General features: G+C 38.6%; 1 protein-coding gene across 1 annotated transcript in view; it reads right to left on the minus strand.

Moving 5' to 3' along the window:
• Window positions 1–7,560, minus strand: part of EYA1 (EYA transcriptional coactivator and phosphatase 1) — a 92,358-nt gene extending 84,798 nt beyond the window's left edge. The window contains exons 1-3 of the mRNA XM_086742399.1: window positions 7,462–7,560; window positions 1,806–1,855; window positions 279–406 (exon numbers count right to left, since the gene is read on the minus strand). Coding sequence (XP_086598525.1) covers window positions 279–402 — 124 coding nt within the window. The 5' untranslated portion in view covers window positions 403–406; window positions 1,806–1,855; window positions 7,462–7,560. The remainder of the gene's footprint in view (window positions 1–278; window positions 407–1,805; window positions 1,856–7,461) is intronic.
• Between the last annotated feature and the right edge of the window lie 19,747 nt (window positions 7,561–27,307).

Below are 27,307 nucleotides of genomic sequence, written 5' to 3' on the forward strand. Positions count from 1 at the left end.
TTTTGTGGAATTTTTTTTTTAAGCTCTACATATGCTACCTGCTGAGTCCATTTAATGTCCATGAAAGGAACATAAACCTGAAATGAAAGCTATTGCTGAAACTTGATAAGAGTAACTAATGATAAACACTGAACATGGGCTCTATACACCATATTACATAAATACATAACACCCAAAATAGCAAAACATTTTTTCTATATGGCTTACTGACTGTTAGCACACTAGTGCAACAAGGAGAAAGAACAAACTATGAAATAATTTAAAAAATAGTGTCTCACCTTCTGTGCCATTGGGTGTCATGGAATTATTATTTATATGAGAGTTATCAAGTTTTGGACCACTGGGGGATTCACTACCACCACTTAGTCGGCTATGTGGGCTGGCTAGATCCTGCATTTCCATAGACCTGAAAACAAGATGCAACTAGTTTAGTGACATATTCAACATGGACTACAGAGGAATTACCTACACGAGATGCAGCCTGCTATTAATCAACGTCCTGAAAGCATTTAGAAAAAAAAAAAAAAATGAACAGCTTCTGCCGACTTGATCTTTTCTAACGCTAAACTCTTTTTGTAGCCCCACACTGACCAGCTACCGTACTTACTTTTGCAGCTTCTAACAGAATAAAATTTAGATATGAAGTACTGTACTTCAAAAATACAAGGTGACATGAATGTTTAAGATACATACAAAGACGGAATCACCAATACACAAAGACATCCATTCTCTTATCAACAAATTAACACTCTGCTTTTTCAAGATTTACCACTCAGTGGCAATATAATGGGCCTCCAAACCAAATAAAACACTTGAAGCAATTGTGGAAACCTATCATCTACTGACAGGGAATGAGATATTCCTGATGTATGTGTTTACTCTGGCAAACTACTTAATTGTTCCTCTGTTTCCGTTGAAACAAATGCAGCATTAAAACATTATTATGTCTGCTCACTTGTTTGCTTTGTGGATTACATAAAGCGTGCCCAATTGAAAAGGGATATAGCCAACATACAGTGAATCCATACAGGCGTTAGTGTGCCTTAGCACTCTGCCCTATCTCAGCAGCTGTCACTTCGTCCAAATAAGAAGAGAGCAATTCTGATTCAGAGCAAAAAATTAAATGTTTATACAGCGCACAAGCAGCTGAATATTTCCGATTTGTGTTTTTAATAGCCTTATATAAAAAGGCTAGCCCTTGGCTGACGTTGGGGAAGTTTATGGTTGAAGTGTCCCATCCTTCCATTTCTTTGTAGCTAAAACTTTTGATAATGTTATTTGATGTACTCAGTCTAAGTAATTGCTCCAAGTAGAAATTTCATCGGTTACTGTGCCTCCAAGGCATTTGAACTAGGAATTTTTCAGTTTAAAAGAAATGCTTAGCCTCTTTTAAAGACTATTAAAAGCATATAAAAAATTCCTCCCACAGTAATGGTATAAATATCCTTAAGCCTAAGTGTCATTTCAGCTATGAAGTTTTCACATTTTAACTGAGATTTTATCACAAGTTCTAAACGCAAATCCTTCCTTTTATATTTCATCACCTAAACCAATCTACACATAAAAAAGGACGATATCGCAATGAGTTCGAAAGGCCAGTATCTAATATAAACACAAACAATTCAGTGAAAAAGCGTACATACTCGTGGTTTACAGATTTGGTCGCATACACATAAAAGCAACACTCCAGCACTTACTCATCTGTTTAATGCAGAAAACAAGAATAAATATTTACTTATCACCTGAAGTTAAAAAAAAAATAATCAAAAGGCTTGCAGAAAAAAAAATTTCAATCAAATCCTTACCTGCAGCTTGAGGAAACAGCAACATCTGAACTGGTTTGGGACTTCTGCACCTGTAAACCAGGGAAACAAACAGAAGCCTCTGTTACTCCGCTTTACTACGAGGCCTTAATTTAAAGAAAGGATATCACCACGGATGACAATTCTGGCCTTTAAACCCAAAAGGAGAGGAGGAGGGCACGGTGCCCGTGAAAGACATATTGTCTTTAAATTGAAGGCTCAACTGTTGTTTCCCTGGCAGGTCTCTCTCCCTCCTCCCCGCGTCGGGGGACGGCAGCCAAGTGACGGGATAGTGATTCATCAGGGGCCCGTGACAGCTGCAGAGGGGCTCACTCCTCCCACGGTGCAGCACGGCACGGCCGCGCACCCTGGCAAAGGTAACCCCATCGCACTGCCCCGCCGAGGGCAGCAGGAACCATTCCAGCCCCAAGCCCCACAGCGTACTCCATCCCTCTCTGCTCTTGTTATCGCTGGCCAGGTTATCTCTCCCTCCCATCCCCTTAACTCTTGACAGCTTCTTGCCCTCATCATGTTGGCTTTCTTCTTCCTCCACTCTTTGTCATCCTTGCTCCATGCCTGGGCAGCTGGGAACCCACAAGTCAACTCAGCTCAGTCAAGCCGGAGAGACTGACACTATTTTTTTGGAAGGGGACAATAAGGTGCAAGTATACTTGGGGTAAATCTTCACTATATGGCAAACAGTATTACACAGCCGTCTCCAAAATGAGCCCATCTCCAACCAGGACAAATTCAAATAAAAACCTCACACATTATTGCATGAGGTCTTACTCATAAAAATTCCGGTCACTAATGAGATTTCTGATAAAACCACTTAAAAGAACACTTCTGGCTAAATAAATAGGAGGAAGCTGTAGTGTTTACCTCTGAAGTCACTCATCAAGAAAAAGAATCTAGTTCCACCGGGAAGCCCAGCAATAATTTTCCAGTTCAACAGAATGACTCCTTTTATAAGTCAGGTGGCTTATATTTTCATAATAGGATTTTAATATCCTACCAAAAAAACACCATTGATCTGCTAACAGACCTCTCTGTAGCCAGTAATGATTGTCAGCAGGTGATAAAATTCAGGTGAAGATACGCTGCTAGACACTTGTTAGCTTAAAAGCACACAAAAACTTCTCTGAGCGAGGTATATATCCTCTTAATGTCTGCACTGAGAATCCTTCATGTGCGTTTCCATTCAACCTGAACTGACATCTCTTAAATGATCACAGAGCAAAGACAAGAGAGATGAGGCATTTTAAGTGCCATAAAAATCATCCAAGCAAATCCTACTTATGTGTCTGCAGGGTTTTTTTGGTTTTTTTTTTGTTACTTTTAATCACAGACAGAATTACTACTAGCAAGAGTAAACAACTGCTAGGGGCAGCCAGGCAATGCAGAACGTTACAAATGATGTCAAGAAGCATGCAATAATGCACGCTGAAAAACATCAATCTTTTTATAACTGGGTACTTAAAGTACTGCATAATGTCCTTTTCAATGCATCGGCGCATGCCAAATCAAACTAAGTGAGCAGATACATCCAAAACTGTACATTTTGGATTTTTTTTTTTCCAGTTTTTCACCCCAGAAACTGCAGCAGAGTGCCTTAGGATATGTTTCTGCTGTTACTTCTAAACACCTGGAAAAAATTATAGGTGAGAACTAAGTTTGCTTACAGAGCTATCTTCACTCCGTCTTGCATAGGATCCTTTAAAACATGTATTTTATAATAAAAGAAACTTCCTTTTTCAAATAGATCCTTTAATTAACTGATATTTTCCAAAATGCTCTACAGTATTATTCATACTTCACTAAACTCTAAAATGCGATTAATCCTCACTATTTCATTTAGCCAAATTTAAAAAATAATAACTCCAGTACACTTACAAATATATACATGTATGTGCACATGTGTGTACAGTGAGAGAGATTTCATTTAAGGATTCATGGGAGCGGACAAAAAAAAAATTCAGCTCATTCATAGTGAATTAAATATATACCTTACATGTCCTCTAACACCCTATGATTTGTGAAAGTTCATATCCACAATCTTCATTTTCATTAGACATACTTTAGATATATTCCTTTGTGTCTCAAGGATTATTTAAACCATGTGTTGCACGTTACCATATTTAAAAATGACTCTTTAATCAAAATAACTTTAAAACAACTAATCCTCACTTAGGCTGGTCAGCTGAATCCACAGAGTGGTCCAGGAAAAATAAATCTACTCTCAAGAATGCGAATGCAGACAACAATTAGACACAGATGTGAGTGAAATTAGTTACAGTTTACAAAATGCTACACTTCACATGCTTTCAGTTTTTTATGTGTAGTACAAAATTACAACGTAGTAAGGAACCACACTTCAGACGACCAGTTCATAGAATAAAAACATTTCTGGGTGGCGTATGCTTGCTCTCATACATTCTCCCATTTTGCCAACAGATCTCTGGATAATCGAAGTTCTGCAACATAACTCACATATCAAACAAAATGTGGGAAAAAAAAAAAAAAGCAACAGCCTTACTCAGCCAGACAAAGGAGTAAATTTAAAAAAAAAAAAATCGAAAAGAGAAAAAAAGGAGCTGTCACTCATCCTTCATACTCTGCACTCCGCTTAAACTAAAAATGCCTTATATGCTAAGTGACATATACATTCTCCTTAATACCTCAAAAATATTGCTGTGTATAATTTGATTGTTGTAATTAAGTTTCACATCTTTCTCTTTAATACGGATTGCAGATTTGGGCATTACATAGTACATGGTGAGAAAAAAAAGGGACAATGATAGCAAAGCTACTTAAAATTCATCCATTTAAGAATCTTAAATCAGTAACATCAAATTCTGATTAGTTAATGAGGTCTTTTAAGTTTGCCTTTTTTCTAATTAAATTTATAATTCTTCACAGATGTAGGCTTTGTTGATGTTCAATTTGTCTCTCTCATTTTGTTAAACCTCACATAGTACTCCACCAATCCATTGAATAGCCACATTAAATCTGTTAATACCATGCTCTTCAACCCCAGAAATTATTTCCAGAAGGCAAACTTGCTTTGAGAGATCATCAAACAAGACTTAAGGTACACATTTTATCACATTTTCCCTACCACAGAGCTCAGGATGCGGAGGAAAATTCATGACTTTTGCACTGTTTATTATACTTTGCTAAATTACAAATCAAAAGCATCTGACAGAAGATCATGTATGAAGCCAAAAAGTTAATAATGTTCTGTGAAAAGTAAACTGTAAATGGGAAGGATTCTAAATTTCACCAGCACAGAGCAAATAAAATGTAGGTACTTGTCTAAATTACAGGTTTTCTACAGTATTTTCGCTTGCTAGGAGCAATTTTTTTTTTTTTTTAATGGCTATAATTTAAAAAATTTTTCCAGCTGAAAAGACATTTTCTAAGTGAAAATAAGAAGTTAACTCAGAAAACTATAGCCAGCACATGCACTTTTTCTTAAAATACAGTTCTATTTTAAAGAAGCAAATTTCAAAGACAATGGCAGTTTTTAAATCAGAGTGTTCCTCCTTAGGGAAAAAAAAATAAAAATCTGTCTCTTTAACCGGGGGGGGGGGGGGGGGGGGATAAAAAGATAGTTTCTCCCCCAGAAGCACTCTTTGCCTCCTTAAAAGTGCTATACAATCAGTATCTACAGGCATAACGGCTTCAACAGCCAAAATGTTACAAAACTAAAATGCAGATCGACTACAAAAAGGCACCTTGTTGGCAACACGTAAAACTTGGTAAGACTTTCACTCTTCCAACAATCATATGGCTGGGCTCTAAGTGAGGAGGTAGAGCTTTTTCACTAGATACTCCCATCACAGACAAATTGCACTTATTAAACCAGAAGCAGGAAATTACAGTTATTTCATTTTTAATTACTAGTTTAAATTCTTCTAAAAGCGCTATCTTGCCTGCTCAGTACATATGCTTATGAATGAAACGTTTTGAAACCCCAACACTTTCTTCCCTTGGAGAAAGAAGTACTACAATGTGACAATGCTCCTATTATGACCAGCCGCTTAAGAATGTCTTTTTGCTTTTCCAAGATTTTTTGGCTCCCGAGAAATATTTCATACTTATTGCAATTCAAACAAAATGATTACTCATTTCTTTTTTTTTTTTTTTTTTTCGCCGCTCTCCAAGGGCAAAGCGTGACTCAAGCCGTCTGTCAGTGCACAGAGCTGCTGAGAGGGGATGGCTGCTCATTTCCAGACCCTACCAGGCCTTGGGAAAACTCCGAGAGCAGTGAGGTGCTTGGCTACATACCGGGCGTCCTGGGCAACACGTAAAATGCTGTGTGCATACGGGTTTATATACATAAAAGTATATAATGTGTATACACAAATGTATATATATTTACAGATACATATACACATTTATCTTTTATATATATAATTTATTTATAATTAATTTATTTTACACACCAAACGAGCAGTCTGTGTTCTGGCAGATGCTCTGCGAACCATCTCGGTATGGAATGGAAAATAAAAGAATTTTTATACGCGGTATCTAATGTTAAAAACTCTCAACGATACGCTATACAACATTCCCATTTCTTATCCCAAACTTCTCTCTCAGTGATAATTTTTAAATTTAAACAAACTACATGAAATGTACTATTATCTTTTTTTTTTTTCTTAAAGGTTTTATTTCTTCTGCTTGCCTCGTTTTAAAATGTTTACTTATCCAAAAAACCCTCACCAAACTTCTAAGAAACACTTTTAAACGCACTAACACCTTTACTTTTCCAGAATAAGCCTTTCCCTGCCAACGGCAGTCCCTCCTCTTGTTGGTGTTTGTCAGAAACACCGGGAGAAATGCAGACCTGGGAATGTGACATGGGTCTCGGTTGCTCAAAAACAAGATGTAAATTCAATGGGACTTCAAAAGCTCGGTAACTTCCTCGTGCTAAGACCATCGCTCTACACAAGCCACCTAAAAAGTCAAGAAACGTCAAACGTTTCAGTTGTGTAGGTGTTTATTCTGTCATCCTGAAATGTTCTCCTGTGGGGATCTGTGTGTTTTCCTCGGTGTTTGGGAAATTTAAACACATTAAGCAAAAGGATTTCCTGCTTCAGAAAGCGCTGTCAAAATCCCTGTCAGGCATTCTTCCTTCCACTTTTTAAAAAAATGATTATTATTTTTCTCACGCTCGCACGTCTCTTTCAGACGGATCTACGGGATTCCTCTGTTACGCGCCTACTTCCCCCCCCCGCCCCCCGAGTTTAGCATCTCACTCTCATCACGTTATCCCCATCTGCCGAACCACGGGCACCGGTAGGAAACCAAACAGGAGAATCAAACACCCCCTCTCGCCACCCACCCCCCCACCCCCAACCCAGCCTGGCTGATCACAATAAACAGAAACGCCTAACATCTGCTTCGTGGGAAGCCGGCAAACCCCAGCCTGAAACACGGCCAAAATTAACGGCCGCACCTCGCCACCCTGAACGGAGCCTTCCTCTGCTCCGGGACGGCCGCAGGGACCCCGCCGCCCCCCTTCTCCCCCGCCGCTGCCGGGCTGCTTTTGCCCTCCGGCTGCCGCAAGTCGCCCTCTCTCCCCCGCCCCCCCGCTCTTTTCCTCCCCCTTTTTCCGCTTCTCCCGCTGCCCCGCGCCGCCCGCCCTGGTACTCACGGGTGCCGGGGCGCGCCCTCTCCGCGGCGCGCAGCCTCCGCGCTCCCGGCTCAGAGCGCGACAGCGGCGGCGGCGCCTCCCATGGCGCGGCGGGGCAGGCGCGCCCCGGGGCCGGGAGCGGGGCCGCGGAGCGGAGCAGACAAAGCCGCGGCCGAGGCTGCCTCCAACCCTGTGGCTCTGCCCGGGCAGTGCCGGGGGGCACGGCGCCGCTCCCGCGCCCTCTCCCCTCCTCACTCCCCTTTTTCTCCCTTTCCACCCCCCTCCTCCTCTTTTTTTTTTTTTTCGCTTTTCCTTTCCTCCCCCTTTGGGTTTTGTTTTTGTAACGCAAACCGCAGCTATTCTCTTGTCCCAACCTTATTGGTTTAAAAGCAACAACTGGCAGGAGGCTTGCGCGGTCCGAAGTCAACCTTCCCGCCCGGGCGACGCGCTCCGCCGCCGTCCGGCTGCGCGGAATTTGCGCTCCCCTGGCCGCCCCCAAGCCCTCACGGCAGAGCCTCTTTCCGCACCTTCTTCAGCCTCATCCCAGAACGAGTAATAACCACCCTCCCGCCCTACCGGGTCTCTCCTAATTTAAAAAGTTTAATTGTGTGCCGATGCGTCCCCTCTATAAGCTGGGTTTAAACAAAAGCCGCACTAACAGAGTAACCGGAATCAAACATTATTATCGACGAGAGAAGCTGAACGAGGATACTCACAGAGGCTCTTAAGCATACAACCAGCGTGCACGTCCGGACATGCCGTTTTGATTGGATATGTAACAGATTTGTTCTCAAATATCTGAGATTCTTGCAAACTTGTAAAGAAAGGGTCTGCTAAAACTATTTAAGCCAGCCTCCTCCAATTTAAAGGTATTTGTTAAATGAAGTATCTGCAACTTTTAAAATGGTTTAAACCATGCGGATGTGTGAAATATCTGTACTTCTGAAAACAATTGTAAATATTGTCAAATTTGTATTTTAAATAATTACTGCTTGCCTACTAAAGTTTTAAAATTTAAAACTGTGTAAAGGCCGTTTCCATAGACCTTACAAATATTTCCGAAGAAGGGAGAGATTGTTGCATAGAGATAAATTTGTGCATTAAGTAACAGTAACTCTTTAAAACTTAGCTTTTAGCAATCAATAAGTAATTAAATAATTTAATTAGTAAGCCATTAAACTGAAATGGGTTTAAGATACATTTCTATTACAGCACTTTTAGTTGCTCTTAATTTAAAAAAAACCCCTCATTTAAAATATATATATGATGTTAAAAAACATTATAACATACGCAATAACTAAATTTGACCAGGGTTCTCCGGCGCATTTCCACTTTGTAGACAGTATCTTCCAATTCAAGGCACACTTATTTTTCTACACTTTTTCAGTACATGTAATCCAAATATGATGAGGAAAACAGAGTAATGATTTGCAGTACCAAAAAAAGAAATCTTAATACTATGCCAGGTCTACATTACTAGATTAAAAAAAAAAAAAACCAACCATAAAACCAATAAACTTTATATGGTATGAATAGATTCAAACAGAACTTTTTTTTTCTTTACAAAAATCTGTGGTTATTCTCTGCTAATATATCCTTACCTTCAATTAACTAATCTGTGAATGAAAGCAATACTTCTAGAGGAGCAATGTCTTCTGGCTACTACATCCCAGTAAGCGAGACATTACTTGGTAGCGAGTACATTGGGAATACTTCAGGAAAAGCAGATCGGTTTGCAAAGCTACAAGTCAACCTCGAGCTGAAAAGGCACCTAGGATTTCATTTTGTTTAGCGGAGAAAAGGGATCTCGGGACAGTCACATACCATATATGGGAACCCAGGTCAAAATAAGCAGCTTTCGATTGGGCCCGTCTACGTAGCCAGCACAAACACAATCCCTTTACTTCTTCATGTTCACAAAGCAGATCTTGAGCCAAGAAAATTATTTATGATGTTCTATATTAAACTGCGAAAGAAATGCAAATTACTTATTATGGAGAGAGGCAGTTTTGTCAGGTAAAAGTCACTGAAATCCCGAAATACAAGGCTATGCAGTCATGCTGAAGTATGCGCTTTTTGGAACAGCCATGATCCTCTGGAAAATGCTTGCCACTGAAGTGTTTACCAGTGATAATCAGATCATTTAAAAAAAGTCCTACCCAGTCTTATACAGCATTAAAGACACATGTCTTGCTTCGCTGTCTCTAGGAGCTCCATCACGTATATGAAAAAGATCAGGCAGGTACGTTTAGGAACCAGAAGTTCATTTTTTTTTTTTGTCTGGAAAAACCCCTCAGAAAATACCATATTGTTATTGTGAAGTACTATCTGACACTGGAAATTGTAACTCAAAACCCTCTCTCAAAAATAGTGATACTTAAATGATGCTGTAGAAATTTTTAAAAATTATTTTAAAAAAATGACTGCAACTTCCAGTGATGCCTGTGAATTTTTGCAGAAATCTACTTCATTCCATGTTTGAAAAAAAAAACAAGTAGCACAAATATCTGAGTAAATTTAACTGTTTTGAACATAAGCCTTGCTGAAACAGGTTTACTGTTGACCAGAGTTTGTAGTCCCTAATGGGAGTTTTGTCTAAGTAATAACTTTAGGAGTGTGTCCAGCCTCTGTATTTAGTTAAACTAAGACAGATCCCCCCACATACACATACAGAGCTTGATGATGTGATGATAAACATTGGATAAATTACACAGAGGCTAAGATGATCAGAAAGAGGGTGCTGCCAATGCATTGCAAGAAAAGAATCGGCTTTGAATTTTTAATCTCTTCTGCAGCATGGCAGGTTGGCAGTATGGGAACTGAAGCCATATAAATGATCTAGGTGGGGGATATAAGATAAAGGAGGGTCCTCTGTGTTTATACAGCCATTAAACAGTGCCTTAAAGTTCTTTATCTGATGTCTGAAGATTGGACTTCAGATTACTGTGTATATCATTACCCCATGGTATGGTCTAACCTATGAACTTATCCTACAGCTGATACCATGGACCAGATCCTTATTTGGTTTAAGTGACTGCGGGGTTGTTGCTTTTATTTTATTTTATTTTATTTTATTTTATTTTATTTCAGTAACTAATCTAATTATGCCAGCTGAGCACTGCACCTATTTGAAACCTATTTGAAAGAAGTTTGTTTTCTTGGATTTTTGGTTTTATTCTCACAGCTAACTGAATAACCAAATCAGAGTAGGCTGGGTTGTTGATGACTGGCACCCAACATCAATTCTAAACCACAGTTGCACTAACACTGGGTTTGGAACAGAGATTTCAGTGGGATTTGTGTATGTTTACATCACGCCTGAATTTGCTTTGAATCTGCATGCCTGCTGATGCAGCTGCCATCTCAAGAGTCATACGAAGTAAAGGACCAGGCCTATTACATAACACCAAATGCAGAAGAAGCTATTGGGTGTATTTTTAATACCATTACTCATGCAATATCGTTTTAACTCCATATGCAGTGTCACACACTTGTTTTAGCACAAGTAAAGTCAGCCCATCTTGAACACTACATTTACTGGGTGCCTAGATGCCACAATTATAGATATGCTGATAATTAAGAAGAATTAGAGATAAGATGGATATGGAACAGTGGGGCGTGTGCATGTTTATGTCTAAGTAGGAAATGCTACTGAAAGATTTAACATTAGAAATAAGCCCAGGAAGACCACACTTTGGTAAAGTAAAAGATGCATCCCATCGCTCGCAAAAGCCGTTGCATGACTCTTCCCATAACAACTGCAATGCAATGTCAGAACCCCTTGAAGCAGGCAATATCCCTCCTATGTCTCCATACAAGTTTTATCTTACACATAGCAGCTGTTGCCTAGAGACGTCCCTGGCTGGAGCAGAAGCTTGCAGCATTTGACAGCAGCCCTTATTGTCTCGTGCTACTCACGTGAGCAAAAGTAGAAAGACCTTACTAAATACAAACAAAAAGTGACAGAGATCAACCATTTTAACTGTTCTGTCCAAAAACTCTCAGTGCGTTTGAGAAGGACAATTTAATTATATTCTTTCGAGATACACCAGATAAAATTAATAATGAACAAAGGTCTATGTGCAATGCATTATAAGAAAAGGTGCGTGCTGCTGACCATCGTCCTTAGTCAAAATGTGCATGAACTGCTGGCACTAATGACATCTTTGCTAGTTGGCATGCAATTGTACCTGTTTTAAGTCAGCAACCTCAATACAAAGTACAGGATCATTTTGTACAATTTAAAACAGAAAACAGAAGATTTTTTAAAATCTTAAGTAGATACTACTTTAGCTTTTTGAATAAATTTATGACTTTAAAGGATTCTGAAATAGCTCTTGACAACTACGACACAAACGAATGCAGAGATTTTCCACAGAAGATGTGGTCAAACTCTGGTTTGATAGCAAATACCTTCATGTTTCTCAATTTTTCACTTTCCAAAATCAAGGTATGCATGTTTCTTCAATAAATCCGTTGTATCTTAAAAGCATTATGTAACAGGGGAAAAAATATATATATAACATATACAAAAACAGTGTAAACTATAACTATGCTCAGTACTCTTAACTGCAAAATAAATAAGCAGTTTGGCAGGGGGAAGGGAAGGTTTCCTACAGGAAGGTAAGTTTTAAATATGTCTAATACTGTCACCTCTCTTTTGGTACTTTGTAACATGCCAATGAAAACTTCTTGCATCACTTTTGTCTTCTAGAAATCGCATGAAGGTAATTATACTTATGATGGCCACATAAAAATACTGATAAATTTTGGTGTCCAGACCATCTGAAGCAGATGCTCTACCCAAAAGTGGTGGCATCACTTTTCCCTAAAGACTGAGACACCTGGTCTGTGACACACTGAGGGCAGAGCTCTGAAATGGATTCCTGATTTGAGTAACGTTGTAGCTTTTCTAACTACAACAGCTTTCATTTAAGCACTGTCTTATCTATTAAATTGAACTACTGAAAATTAGTTTCCATTTTCCAATAAAGTTCAATAGCTTTACAGGGGGATTTTTAATACTGTCTATGGTACCTAAGAATCAGTGAGAATGTCACCTTTTTTTTTTTTTTTTTTTGCTCAAAAAACCTGAGGTCAAAAGATACATACACATCTTAGTAACCATTTATAAAAGTAGCCCCACGAAAGCTATGTAATTGCCTTTGAACAAAGTTACATGGAGAATTAGCTGTTAGGGGGTAAAATGAAAGGAGTAAATTGCAACCTGTAAGCATCCTTGAGAAAGAGCTGATTTTTCTAATTTACATTTAAGCTTTTACTCCAGCTCAGCATGGAAACATAACCGCCTAAAATTTGAAAGTAATCATCCTTCACTGTGATACGTGAAAAATAACTTGCTTACAAAAATGAACAAGTCAAACCAAATGCAGCAGTGATGATGAGGAGCAGTCTGCTAGCACTCTAACGGGTGATAAAAGCTGTAGTCAGTGGTTCCTCAGAAGACTAAGTTGCCCCAAGAACGCAGTACGAATGAGAGATTACCAGCAAGCTGACAAAATAACCAAGTCCCGTTGTTCTGTCAAGGCTATAAACCACATCATTTCACACACATGCCGCTTTTCCATAGTTCTTCCTCCCACAACTATTTAAGCCTTCCTCATCTTTCATTTAGTGCTGCTAGGAAAAAAAGTTAGAATTTACAAACCATTGTATTTTTTTTTTCACAGCAATAACTTACATTTTTGCCAGTGATATAAACACAGCACACTGTATAACATGAGTCAGCTCAGTAATGCTAGACTGTCTTTTTTCCAACTATTTTCCATTAACATGAACAAAACCAGTTTTGTCAGCACCTCCTATAAGGTGAAAAGGGAGATGGAAAGTTCCTCTTTGTTTTTCAGCTCTGAATTAAAGTTGTACTCAGAATTCTTAATTCTGCAAGAAAAATACGTTTGTTCATTAACCGCAGAAACAATAGGTTTATTTGTTGCAAATTCCATTTTGTTATTATTCCTAAATGCGTTCCGTATTTTTTTCCTGAAGTCTTATTCATGTCACTGTTCAACAGTAGATGGAGCAGTGGATCATTTCTGTATTTTCATTATTTGTGTCAATTATTGCATAATTTTTCAGCTGCTGACATATAAGACTGGACAAGCAAATAAAAAAATTACATAGAGAAAATAACTGTTAATTAAAGATTTAGAATTATGAAGAAAATGGGTAGAACAAGAATCCAACCTCACTCTGACAAATGGTTAAGAGAAGCCTGCATTTATGACTAATACAAGTGATTCATAAACACACATTCAAATCACAAACCTGGCGTTAGTTGAACACAGTAAATATGTACGTCCTTAACCTTGAAACATTCAGTCACACATACTTTTCTTACGACGATCAGGAAGGGTGAGGTATCTTCTAAAAGTGAAGTTCATAAACATTCCACATTTTGGGCCTTGTAATGAAAAGGAAAAAGTGGAAGTCTAAGTTAAAATAATCATTACAGGGCAATTTATTTTACATTCACATCAATTCCTTTTCCTGTAAACTGTTTATATGACATATACCACAATAAATTGTTTTGAACCTTGCAGTAATTATACCATGACCCTCCTTTGGTAGGGTTAGGTTCTCACCTAACTTTAACTACCTAAAATGAAGCATTCAGTTTAAGCTGATCGTCCCAAGCCTTATCTTCAGTGGAGAGAGACAGACACTTCCAGTTGATGTGTCAAGGGGGGGACACAATTTTGAGGTTGCCGCTCCCCAAAGACACAGATGATGGGCTTAAGCTAGCTCTCAGGTTCTGATGGCTATGGCTCTCCCAAGAATCCAGACTTTGTTGAACTCAACAGTATAATTTCCCTTCAAATCTGTTGGGTCTCAATAGTAATTGTATTCACAAGAAATTTTAATTGCTGTATGCTCTATTTGGAAACTTTATATAATTAGTCGGAGTCAGACTGCTAATATTTGTTGTTACAAATCAAGGCCAGAGGAAAACTTCTCAGATGGCTTCAAAGTCCCAGTTCCATCTCCAAGCCTGACGCCCTCCCCCGCTTCCTTCCAGCAGCATTAACTTTTTCTCTGCAATCTCACAAATCGGAAAAAGAGTAACCTCTAAAGCTGTTTTAGACTGAAGGTCAGAATTCAAAGGACTGGTAACTTTATCCACAGAGCCCTGCAATCACATTGCTATTGGAAACACACCCAGAAGCACCAGCGCTCGAGATGTTTTTATTAGGCAATGTCAATGGGTACAAAATTTGAAGTTTTTTTTTTTTCCATACTGTAAGGTTTATCAGGACTCATATTTGCAAGAGATCAAATTGCTTTCTGCCACTGAATTTTAGTTTAATGTTCTCCAAGGTAAGAAAACTGGGCTCTGTGTTACATGCTAATGAAAACAGCAGCTTTGGTTTGTTTATCTAAATACTTAAAGAGAGGCACCTCTTGCAGCCAAAATGTAAACAAAGCTTAAACTCTTTTTACTGCTTGGATACTTCCAGACTACTAATACGGATTTTCTTTTAATTAAGTGCATTATACAGATTTTCTGTGTATATTTCCTGCTTGACAATCTACCTTTCCAAAGAAAAATTTAATTCCTAAACCAATTATTCATAATTACGCCTGTATTTTCAGCCCATGAACGTAAGATGACAGATCCCTTTCAAACTTAGGCTCAAGGGAAAAAAACAAATCACAGAGGGCAGTCAGTACTTTTGTCCCTGCAAACCTGTCATTAATTTAGAGGGAAATAGGTTAAAATAAGGATTTCAAGAGGGTTTTAGAAGAATTAAGAACAAGTAAAATTTTGATTTCATTATCTAAAAAACCAAATAATATACCTTGCCCCTGCCTTGTACCATGTTTGTATACGTAAAAAAAGCGTTCATATCCACTTGAGTGATTCACTTGATGAAGTTCTAAAAGTGTGTCTTTAAGGATGCTTTGCCTTTTGTAATACAGGAATCTTTATACACAGCAACCTCCCTTAAATAATGTTGCCAAACTAGACACAGATGAATGAAAACACACCTTGCACTGGATGCCAATTTATGTGCTGAAAGACACAGCACAGGTACAGCACATCGAGCCAAGGCAGGATGCAGTGATACCAGAAGAATGCAATAACATAAGGAGAAGAGGACACAACAAGAGACACAGTAGCACAAAACTGTATGGAGAACTCAAAACAAAAGTGGACGAGCAGATATAAACATTTTTAAGCTCATAATTTGATTTTTTTTTTAATTGTAATTTGGCAGCTATCAGTATAAGGAATGTGTTGAGTGCAACTCAAAAATGCTTATCTTTGGTGCATTTGGTGCCACTTTCCTGATATTCATTAGCCGAGCACCTTTGTGTATCTAGGCTGATTGTTAGCACTTCTGGAAAGCAGCACAACCTACATTACAGATACCAAGGAAAATGCAGGAGATTTAGTAGCCTAAAAATGTGCTAGCTTGAAACATACTCCACCAATGTACCCCACCACAGATGACTGCTTATTGAAATAAAGTCAAAATTATACTGCTGGAGACTAAATGCTTCAAGTGATGCCTGCTGATGCCTGGGACACAAACAAGGTCTCCATTGCCTTGGCTGAGGACACCAGCAGTGCTACTGTCATGCCAGCCCCTGCTGCCTCCTCCACTAAGCCCAGATGGGCTGTAGCCATGTGGGAGAGCATCTCCAGCCCCTGCAGCCACGGACGGATTGCTTCCCCACCCCTCACTGCAAAGCAAAACAAGTGCCCAGAATGAAGGCTTCCCCGTCCTCAACCTTAATCCATATCTAGTAAGGGTTCTGAATTCAGAGTCTCAGGAACTGCATGGTGCCTGCAATGGGGAAGGGGGAAACGCAAGGGATGGTGTGTCGCTGCCCTTCAGCTGGGTACAGCTCGAGAACTTTAAGGCTCTCGTTCCTCTGTGAGACCTGAAAAAGCTGCCACAAAACAGCAATTATACCCCTACAATGCATTTCTCTTCCCTCCTGTCTCCCCTCTCACAAAATCCTCATTATTATTAGTTCTAATCCCTTTTTTTTTTTTAAATAAGAAAACACTATTACTATTTTCACCTCCAAAATACTATAAAACATCGTGTATGCATCTCAAAGCCTGAATTAAAATAGGATCAGCTTCATGCTGAGTTTCTTTTTATGGAATTGGCCTCAGATGTATGTGGTATACCAAGCACAGCAGGAGCTTTATACAAATCTTTCTCTATTAGTTGATGAATTCCAGGATTTGGCTCTTGTGTTTTTTGGTCAGTAAGTAAATAACAGTAAAGAGTTTTGCAGTACGCACCATAAAGTAACAACTGGTAGGTCAAATATTTTTTACAGCAATCTAATATAAGGTTGGCTACAATTGTTTTTATAATCTGATGAACGTGCAGGGTGAAATGCGTTTCAGCAGGTCCTATGTTACGAGGTTCCTATCAGCCAGCGTTGGGGTCTGCTGCAGCCTTGGCCATCGTCCTGCCATCCTATCTAAAGTGTGTGCTGTGGTCCCCATTGATAGTCCTTCTGACCTCAAAAAGGCTGTGCACCCCTTTTGGAGTCTACCCTCACAGCCCAGGCTGCAGGATCCATGTTTGGATGCACTGAAGTCTACCAAGACACCACCTTCTCAAAATCTGAATGGGTACCATAAAACAACTTGAAGTGAATGGCAATGAAAAAATAGCTGAAAGTTAATACGCAGTAAAAAATATTTCCTATTAATTTAGTAAAAGTGGACTTTAGAGACCCTGAATAGGAGGTTTGAAGGCTACTGTTTACATTTGGTTTAGAAATTCATTAATATGAATTAAAAAAGAATAAATCACAGTGATTTAAGACATTGGTTTGAGCCACTGATTTGCTAAATCTTTACACTCACCTAAGCTTGCATGTAACTTTGCAAGACATAAGTTTCTTTGTTTTAATAAAACTGCACTGCACAGCTTAAAAATACATGCCTTATTTCCAACTTCAGCTCTGTTTAAGCACATATATGGCTTTCCTCTTGCTAGAAAGACCCATGTATAATACCAATAAAATATCAAATAGCTGAGAACTAAGAGTAATGAGAATTAATCGCAGTTAGAAAGCAGTGATGTCATTTAACAGTCAACAAACATGAAAGCACATATGCAGACATCAGTGGAAACATGATATCCTACTAAATAAAAAAAGTGGTGACATCCAGACTTTATATGATTTCTACATATCAATGTTCTATAAGCATATAGGTGTCATTTGCTCAAGTGAATGACTAATTCATGTAATATCTCCTTTAACATACAAAAACGTGTTTCTTTCCTCACATTCTAGAAGAACTACTAATTTGCAGCATCATTCCCTGCCTAACACCAAACGCAACAATGTCCAAGCTCATATCTCTGCAGGGTAGATTCTACTGAAAGAAGAAATAAATCTAATACATTTTGTTCACTTGAATGGATCTTGGATTAGCTCCATGATTTGAATATCCCAAAGAATTTACTCCTTACTTTTCTTGCTTTCTGAAATGTGCAAATGGATTCACAAAATAGAATTCAAAAAATAATGAAACTTGTAACATCCTTTTATGAAAGCTTGACAGAAATACGCATGTTTTGAAATGCTCAAACTGATGTTGAACCTTTAAAACCGACTTATAAAACCTGAATTCTGGCATTTTGGTCACAGCTGGAGTACCAAGTAAAGTTTAGCAACTTATTAATGACTGTTGGCTAACAGTTGCAATGAGAAATACATTTTATGACAAGGTATTAATATTATGAGTAATTATACTGGATAATTATGAATTGGATCAACAAAGTTAAAAGAGTATTTTTTCCTGTTTACGAGAATAAAAACAAATACCCCCAAACCATTCCCAATGCCATGAACTGGCCATAGCTTTGAACATAACTTACAATGCAACCCAAATAATTGCATTGGACATCACCTAAGAAATGGCGGTGAGTGATTCCTCCTGCGACTCAGGACCTACCTGCAGGATCAAACCACAGCCTTCACACTGTAGCTCTCCCTACCTAAGTCATATTGTTCTGCTCCCAGATGGCACTGGAGTGACTCAGTTTTGGGAGAAGCAGCAGCATTCAGGCACTTACATGAAGGACTCAAGTTCAAATTTGAAACCTGCCCCACGGCAACTGTAGCTCTCATACAAGCACATGGCAGGAGAAACCTGCAATGGAATGGCACAGTATCTCCACAGTGCCACTGGGCTTCTGGGGTGGGATGGGGGCGAGGAGAGGCCCAGATTCAGGCTCAATGAGAATTTCTGCACCTTCCCTGCAACTGATAAAACCTGCTTTCAGTAAACATGGCTTATCTATTGCCAAAAAGGAAGTGTTCCCTGAAGAAATGGAGTCTCTCATGAAATAATTGTTTTTCTCACCTGCCATTTTCACAAATGTTTACTAGAATGTTCTTTGTGTTTGTCAGAGTGTTTATCAGGATTACTGGGTATGATGATGGTGGAAATGAAACCATTTTTTAGGAAAAAAACAAAAAATACAAAAAAGAGCTATTCCTAAAAAGCATGGTTTGAAAAATTCCCATAATTTTTTTTTTCAACTGTTTGGGCTGAAACAAATGAAACCCTGACTTCCTGCAAGTCTAGAAAACATAAATACTGATTTACCATTTAAAATTTGGGTTTTTTCCTTACCTGCCTGCAATCATAACTCTGACTTCATTAGCTGAAATTTACTAAACGCGTCTCAATCATCTTCTCATAACTGCAACCTGAAAGTGTTTCACTTCTTCAGTCCTGATCACTTTATCTGATTATTTCTCCATTTACATAATTCCTTGTTAGCTCTGGAAATTAGTTTTCAGAAAGTGTTTATCAGAGAAGTCAATGCATTGTCCAACACGCTGTGCCTCGCCCCTAACCATGTTATAAATACTTTCAGAGGACTCCGTTCTCCCACGCAGGGGTGACTGCCTTATTGGGTGTCGGAAGCTTGTTTCCCTTCTTTTTACTTTGAAGATGAGAGAAGGGAGTGGATGTATTTATTAGATCTCTGTTGTGTTCACTCTATCAGCTCTCTTGATCTGAACCACTGAAGTAGGAATCACAGATATTCTGAATTACATTGGCAGCAGGGAAGGTCTTCTGGCAATATGAGCTGGCTGGAATTCTTTCATTGCAGGTTCTGCTCTCCAGCTGTTCACGAGCTGCTGTCGACAGCTGGAGATGCCCACATTCACCTAGCACCATTTTCCAGCCCTCTCTCAATTTACCCTTTGGTTAACCAATTTACACAATTTGTCTTTCTTGACACAAGCTAGTTAAACTCTCCTTCTCCTGGGGAAGAACCACACATATTTCCCAGGGGAATCTATTCTCTTAGATTTTCCATGCACTAGAGAGGGTGCTTATATTTTGCTTGTGACAGGTAAGGGTTCACTCTCTCTGTTACTGATCAATTTGTCATATAGAATCATAAAATCACAGAATAGTTTAGGCTGGAAGGGACCTTTAAAGGTAATTTGGTCCAACCCCCCTGCAAGGAGCAGGGACATCTCCAACCAGATCAGGTTCCTCAGAGCCCCATCCAACCTGGCCTTGAATGTTTCCAGGGATGGGGCACCAACCACCTCTCTGGGCAACCTGTTCCAGTGTTTCACCACCCTCATTGTAAAAAAATTTTTCCTGATGTCTAATCTGAATCTATCTTCTCCTATTTTAAAACCATTACCACATATTTCTTCTCATCCCTCAAACCATTCTTAGGGTGGGTCTTGCTAGGAAGAGTGTGAGCAGCTCGATCCTACTGAAGATGTGACTGTTTCCTTTTTCAGTTTGGGATCCTGGGGCAGAATTCCACTGCTTCACAATTTCAGGGGAGGACAATGTTTGGGTTCAAGCAGTGAGAGAAAGTATAACATTTATTTTCTCTTGCTCTTTGTTTGGTATCCAGTATTCAGTCCACAGGGCAGGGAAGTTAAGACAAATTGACAAAGCCTATGACAGACTAATTAGTGATGGAATTATTTGGTGGAAGATTGCTACTCGCTTTGACAAGACTTCAAAATGTAGAAACCATTTGGCAGACAAGGAAGCACAGAGAAATTTGCAGAATATTTATTTTTCATGATGGTTTTTTTTAAAGGTTATATTGATTCAGAATTATTCTCATTTTGCAGGCATTGCTATTCTTTGACCTGCTGCATCCATCCTGGGAAAGCAAAGGTGGTACAATAACACCAACCACTAAAATTCATTATAGGGGTCTTGAATTTTGAATGGAGTGCAGACACCAAATGATAATTTTTTTTTTTTCAGACCATAGCTTCTTCATCTTTAATTCTTTCCTTGAACTGAAATGACAATCAGGAACCTTGTTAGTTACCTTGCTTTGGATTTATGCTGTTGAATAAAAGATCAGTGGATAATAAAACTAACACCATTCATTACTTAATCAAAGATAAACACTCAGTGTCTTTTAGTAAGCTAGTAGTAACTGGTCAGAGGACACTGTAGATAGCTGGGTTCTTAAGCAAACGCATACCTCTTTCCTTTTACCTCCTGCACCTTTCTCATATCATCCTTCAGTGCAGGTACAGTCTTCAGAACACAAAATACAAGTTTAACCCAATGTTGAGATCAACTTAAGACTCTTGGCACACTACCAGAAGGTTGTTTGATACCTGGTGATCCGATTGACATAAACCTCTCCTCCTGAGTGATGAAATCATCTGTTGTTTTTTTTTTTAAAGACGTATACTGGACTATAGATTTTAAACATCTTTGTTAAAAGTGCGAGCACGTTTAGTGACTTCTTTAGAAACTAAATCAGAAAAGTATTTCCTTTTCAAATAATTGCTGAAATTGTTTTCTTTTGTGTTTAACTACATTCTTCATTTATATGCATTTTTTATTACCGGACAAAAGTGGAGTTTATGTCAATAATTAAAACCACGTAAATTATGTGATTACTTTGTATTTACACTTGCTTTTGCTCCATTGTCTGCATTTTATTTCTGATTGCATAAATATTCATAGAGAAATACCCAGGGAAATTTTCAAAGTGGTGCACAGAGACTATGCTATGCAGTTCCTATTAATTTTAATGAGTCACATGGTTACATTCTCACACTCTAATTTGAAAATTTCCTTCCTGCTTTCCACCATCTAAAATAACTGTCTAATTCCAAGAATGCACTGTTTGCATCTCCCACTCTGCAATCTATAAATACGCAAGGGACACATAGTCTTTTCAGATAGATACTTCAGGATGCTCCGGTGGCATTTTATACCCAAAGGAAAAATTCCCTGGCCTAATCAGGAACTCAACTCCTCACGCTGCTCCTAATCCTCATCTCTAAAGACATTTCCATTAACTCCTTTGCTGAAATGCCTATTTAGATACACAGAAAATTAATATCCTGGGAGCCTCTGACATAATTAAAAGTATGACTACCAAAAAAGTAGGATCAAAAGCACCGCTGAAACCAGAATAAGGCATAATCAACCTGGTAACTCATCAAACAGCCCCAGAAACTGTGCTTTTGACATTCCTCTCCCAGAAGCTAATGACAGCAAGTTATAAACGAAAGATTTTTGTCATTTGACTATATCTGAACTTTCCCCACAATGTGCCAGGAAGGTCAGCCAGGGTATTTTAGAGTAAGGCAGAATTACAGGCTTAGAGTTACTTACAGTGTCTTGCCAGAGATTCCCTCTGTTTTATAGTTCGTAGGCTTCACTTTTCACAGTTGCTGCTTCTAACCAGCTTTTTTACATCTCCTGGAAACTGAGAGTGGGGGAAGGGAGGACTTTTCTTCCCTGCACAGATAATCTGGAGATGTTCAGCGGCCACAGAAGAAGGGGCAGTGAACACGAGCAGCCAGCGGGAGCACAGCCGGCTCAAAGCAGCACCTTAAACCAGACTGAAATCTGCTGGCAAAACAGCTTGAATGGGTTTGAAGGGTCCGGGTTGAGAAACTTGAAGAGAGGATGACGGGGTGGCTGAGGTGAAAGGGCATCAAGAGACAGGGAAGAAGGGGAGGTTTGCTGATGAGGATTGTGCAGCTCCTAAAAGGAAAGGGTCCAGTTTCTGGTATTCAAGTTGCTTAGAAATGTCATCTCGGGGCTCGGCTTAGGGTTGATACAGACCAACTCTACCATGCACCTTTTACAAAACCCCAGTCTGGGGAGGGGGACACATCATGAGCTGCACCCACCAACAGCATTCTAGGGCCAAAAGGAGGCTAGCCTATACTGATGGCCCACACACCTCCAACCTTTCTGTCTTCACCACAGGGCAGCTCTATCCTACAGATTCACAGACATCTACTGAAAGATACATTTGTTTTTAGCCTTTCATCAGCCAAGGATGTCTACACACATTCTTCACAACCCATCTGTCTGTTTTCTTAAAACTTGAAGGAGTGTGATATTTTTGAGGCTGCTAGCTCTCTGTCAGACTGGGTTGGGATTTCCCAACAAATTGAAAAGTTATTATTAGGAGACATACAGCTAGACAGACATGTGCAAAGAATGTGTTTGCAAAAGCCGTTTTTCTTTAGGAAACCAGGTTATAACAAGAAACTGCCTGATCTCCATTTACAGCTCTGTTCAGTTATTTTAATGAACTTTTGATTTTGCTGACAAAGCAACTTCACTTAACACAGACGGACAGTTACCAAGAGGGTAAGATCTGTCAGTTGTCATGGGAAATCCTTTTAGTCCCTACCTACACAAAGATGTACCTCAAGAAATCAGGTTCATCCTATAGAGCTGATGAAGGAAGGAAAACAACGCTACAGGCACAGAAACTTTCCTCAGTTTGGTTGTGCATTGCCTGCTACCAGAGCCCAGCTGTGGCTGCAATCAAGAAGTCACTTCTTCCATACTATGGATCACTTAAACTCTTTTAATTTTCAGCCAGTATCTCAGATCTGATACTGTAAACAGCTGGACTGTCCTGTCTCATACATGGGCCAGATTGACTTTCTCTTCCTCACCATGTAGCAGCAGGTTATGAGTAAGAGGGATATCAGTGAAGATGATCTTCCTTTTTTATCCATTCATTCAGTCTACTTTGATGAATACCAGAAAATAAAAATCAAAGGCAGCACAGGAATGCAATGAGAGATGAGACCACTAGAAAAGAAGTAAAAGCCACAAGAATGGACACCATGTATGAGCTCATGATGAACCTAATTTTATATTAAGGAGGTCTTGAAAGGGCTCTGTTACATAGCCTGCTGGAAAGGCTTAGGTGGTCAACTTTTTTCAAGGAAAATGGGAAGCATGTTGGCAACCTGAGGGCATAAATGATTGGAAAAAAGCTTTGCATCAGGGACAGGGGAAGCAAGAGTCTTTCTCCTCGGTTTAATGACCTGATTCCTTGAAGACATCCAGCTATGGTTATCTGTATTGGGAAAATTATTGATGTTCTGTTGAAAAGGAATCTTTTCCTGAAACAAGCAAATCTCAAATCAGAAGTCTTTTCATTCAAACTAAACAAAGTCTCACTTGTCTAAAAATATCGTAAGAGTAAAGAGTAAGCTGTAAGAGTAAAAAAAGCTGAAAGGTCTTTGCATCTAAAGCATCCTAAAAATTTTACTGTGTCCTGTAATTTTCTGAAAACCCATGTTTCCCTCCATTTTTAACAAGTTTTTCCTTTTTAACATAATTTCCGTGATACATTATTTTCACTCCTATGTTAACCCCTCTGCAGAAAGCTCCTTCTAGTTGAAGACTTATGGAGGGAGAAAGCAATCAACAAGCAACAAAGGTAGAAACTCCATGCCTCTAAGTCATATTATTATTCAACTTTATATCTTTCTTTTAACACGTCTTGATACTATTAATTCAGAACCATACTGAGTCCATGCTGTTCTTTATTAATACAGGCAGGAGATCAAACATTATAACAAGCTAGATTGGGCCACATTGTGTGTTTTCACCATGTAAGTGTTAAAAATAATGCTTGAAAAGGTACACAGTTAAAATTAGTTTCTTTTTAACATCTTGATACCTATGCGGTATCCTATTAGTTGTTATCTTTATTAAATACAAAAGCGAAAGGATGTTAATGAAAGTTAACAAGCTGTTAGTAAGCTGTAAGTGAAAAACCTGCCTACAGGTTTTTGATACCAATGATTAAATAATCACTGCTATTCTATTTTTCCTTATTGATCATGTCTTTGGCCATGTAAAACTGTCCAAACTTGTATCCAAAAGAGTGAAAAGCTGTATCCAAAATATATGCTCCACAATATAGGCTGGATGTACAATTTCTTTACTGTTTCAGCATCTGAAGCTCTTGGAAGGCTCATCTTTCTTTTACTACTTGAAAAAAAAAGATATTATCACACAGAAAAAGGAAGAGAGGAGTACATGGAGACTAGCAATGACAGCCAATTTGCAAAACACTGAAACCTTCACGTAATACAGGTGTGAAAATCGAGTACACCTACCAATGCATCTGGCCTGACTGAATAGCTATAATTTAAGGAGGTGGCTGACAGATGTCGTGTCTCAAGTATGCATCTTCATGTTCATTTTCCTTTTAACCTCAGTTTCATGTCTCAAATATGCATTTAAAATTATTTGCTAACATATTTAGTGTGTAGCCTAAATGATCCTTAAAGAAGGTTTCAAAGCAGATTTCAAATCTGCCAACTAATGATACGATGGGAAAAACGAGGATAACTGTTGACAACTTACCAGCCCCCAACACAGACCAAGATGGGCTGTTCCACAGCCAACTGCAGCACCCATGTTTCAGAATGCAAAACACAGTAATCGTCACATCTATGCCAAAGTTAAAATGAAGGTTTTTGCTGTAACTTACTGAAAAATATATTAAAATACTGCTTTTAGGCTGAAAAGATGTCAAATGTAACTCACCCTTTCACCACTCAAGAGTCTGCAGATGGTAATTTCATTGCAGTATAATGTTGCAAATCTTTTGGTCTAGATGTTATTTTTTAGCCTCACTCAGAGGCTTGATTCTGTGGAGAAAGTGTCAGAGACCAAAATTACTAGTTATGGTACCACCACTCACTTCATATACAATCTTGGGACTTTGACAGAAGAAACATATTTGTGTGTGACTACATACCGGTCTTACATATGGGGCTTACATATGAGTATATGTATCCAAGTGTACGATGGGTGGTTATTCCGGAAAATGAGGGATAGATTCTTGGCTGGCAAAAGCAGCATACCAAGAAGTAAACTTCAGTTTTGAATATTGCCTGGAGAGCTGTCCTAATGAATATAATCTCCTTCACAGGAATAAAACCATCCTATCAAACCCACTAGGGTACGCTGAGATTTAATTAAGAGTCCTGACTTTCAGGAAGAAAGTACCAAATAATAACAACAAGTGACGTTGATGAAGTCATACGTAGAAAATATGACTGTTTTGCCAAATACAAGCAGTGCTCCTTTATTTTTATTAACAGATGCATCATGTCTCATTCCTTCAAGACGTGGATTGAAATGCTCTATAGTAATTTGGGTGAACTTTGGGGCACTTTTACTTAAATCCTCGAAAATATGCAGTCTGTTTAGCCAGTGAATTTCAAAGTTAATGAAGCAAACATCCTCTTACATGCATAAGTGAGGGGAAAAAAGGACATAAATCTTTCTGTTTGACCCCCATTCACATTCGAACATGAAACACGAGCACTTTTAAAGCAAGGCAGAAGTTTTTAATCTATTAAAAGCATCTGCTAAAGCCTACTGCTACTAAAAAGCCAACTGCTCCTCACTTTATCACTGCACTGTGTATGCCACCTCGCAGGTGTCTGTGGGCTTTTATACACATCCTATTTCAAAATGTGATAAAAATGAAAGGAAAAAAGTAAAAGCAATCTTACGATGACTTTGCAATTTATAAAAGAAAGCTCTTTGAAATGCTGCCCTAAGCCACACAGAACTCCAGTTGAATAATTAATTACATATTGACAAGGTCTTATAAAAGAAAAGCTCAGAGTTGTACTGATGTTTATATCTTCTTCTTAACAGTCATCAGAAAATGTCATTCTGCTTGAAACAATTATTGGTAGCTTATGTTTTTGCCTCCACATCCATTTCTTATCAAGAAGATATATGACTGATGGTGTTTTATGGTTATGCTCATTAACAATTTGCCTAACAGTTAATCTTTATGATCAACTAATTTATATTAAGAGTATATTACTATCTTCTATAAATTCTTGTATGTTTATAGCTTTAAGCCACAGTGTGCCACAAATATTTACTTGAATTGTTCTAATTAGGGGTTATACCTGATTTTTTGTGCAATTAGGAACCATTGATAAAAAAATACAACCAAAAACCATTAATTAAAATGACTACCCATGAACTTTACTAGGCAGGATGTAAAAAGGAGATGCACCAAATAATTGCAAAATGTGCAATTCTGTCAGCCTGCTGTATTTAAAAAGGAGAATACATTTTCGTATTTCTGTTTTCCTATTACATTTGCAATTAATTGAACTGGGAAGGCATGCACATTTCTGCTAGAGCTCTTCTGTTACAGTACTTCAGATGCACTTAATAAATTGCACCTTCCATGAAAAGAAAAGGTGATGGATTGAAAAATGTTTAGCACAACCATGCATAATTGATAGGTTCCCTAGTGCAAATAAGTGTCTAATAAATAATTAAATTTAATCTCATTATAAGAGTTTTCATAATGGGATAATTTAATTAAATGAAAGCCAAAGGGTTTCTCGGGGTTGAAAGATGCTGCTGTTGCTATATTTGGCTAATGGTCTGGGGAGAGTGTAGTGAAGAAGGGTAATTCACATGGGTGCATGCATTATTTAATGAATCCCTCTGAGATGGAGGAAAGGACAGATCAATGATAACTTGTCATTTTATCATTGCTTACAATGCACATTTAAACAACCTGGGAAATGT

Source organism: Chlamydotis macqueenii, chromosome 2, assembly GCF_036417535.1.
Source record: "Chlamydotis macqueenii isolate bChlMac1 chromosome 2, bChlMac1.mat, whole genome shotgun sequence".
In the NCBI taxonomy this organism is placed as follows: domain Eukaryota; kingdom Metazoa; phylum Chordata; class Aves; order Otidiformes; family Otididae; genus Chlamydotis; species Chlamydotis macqueenii.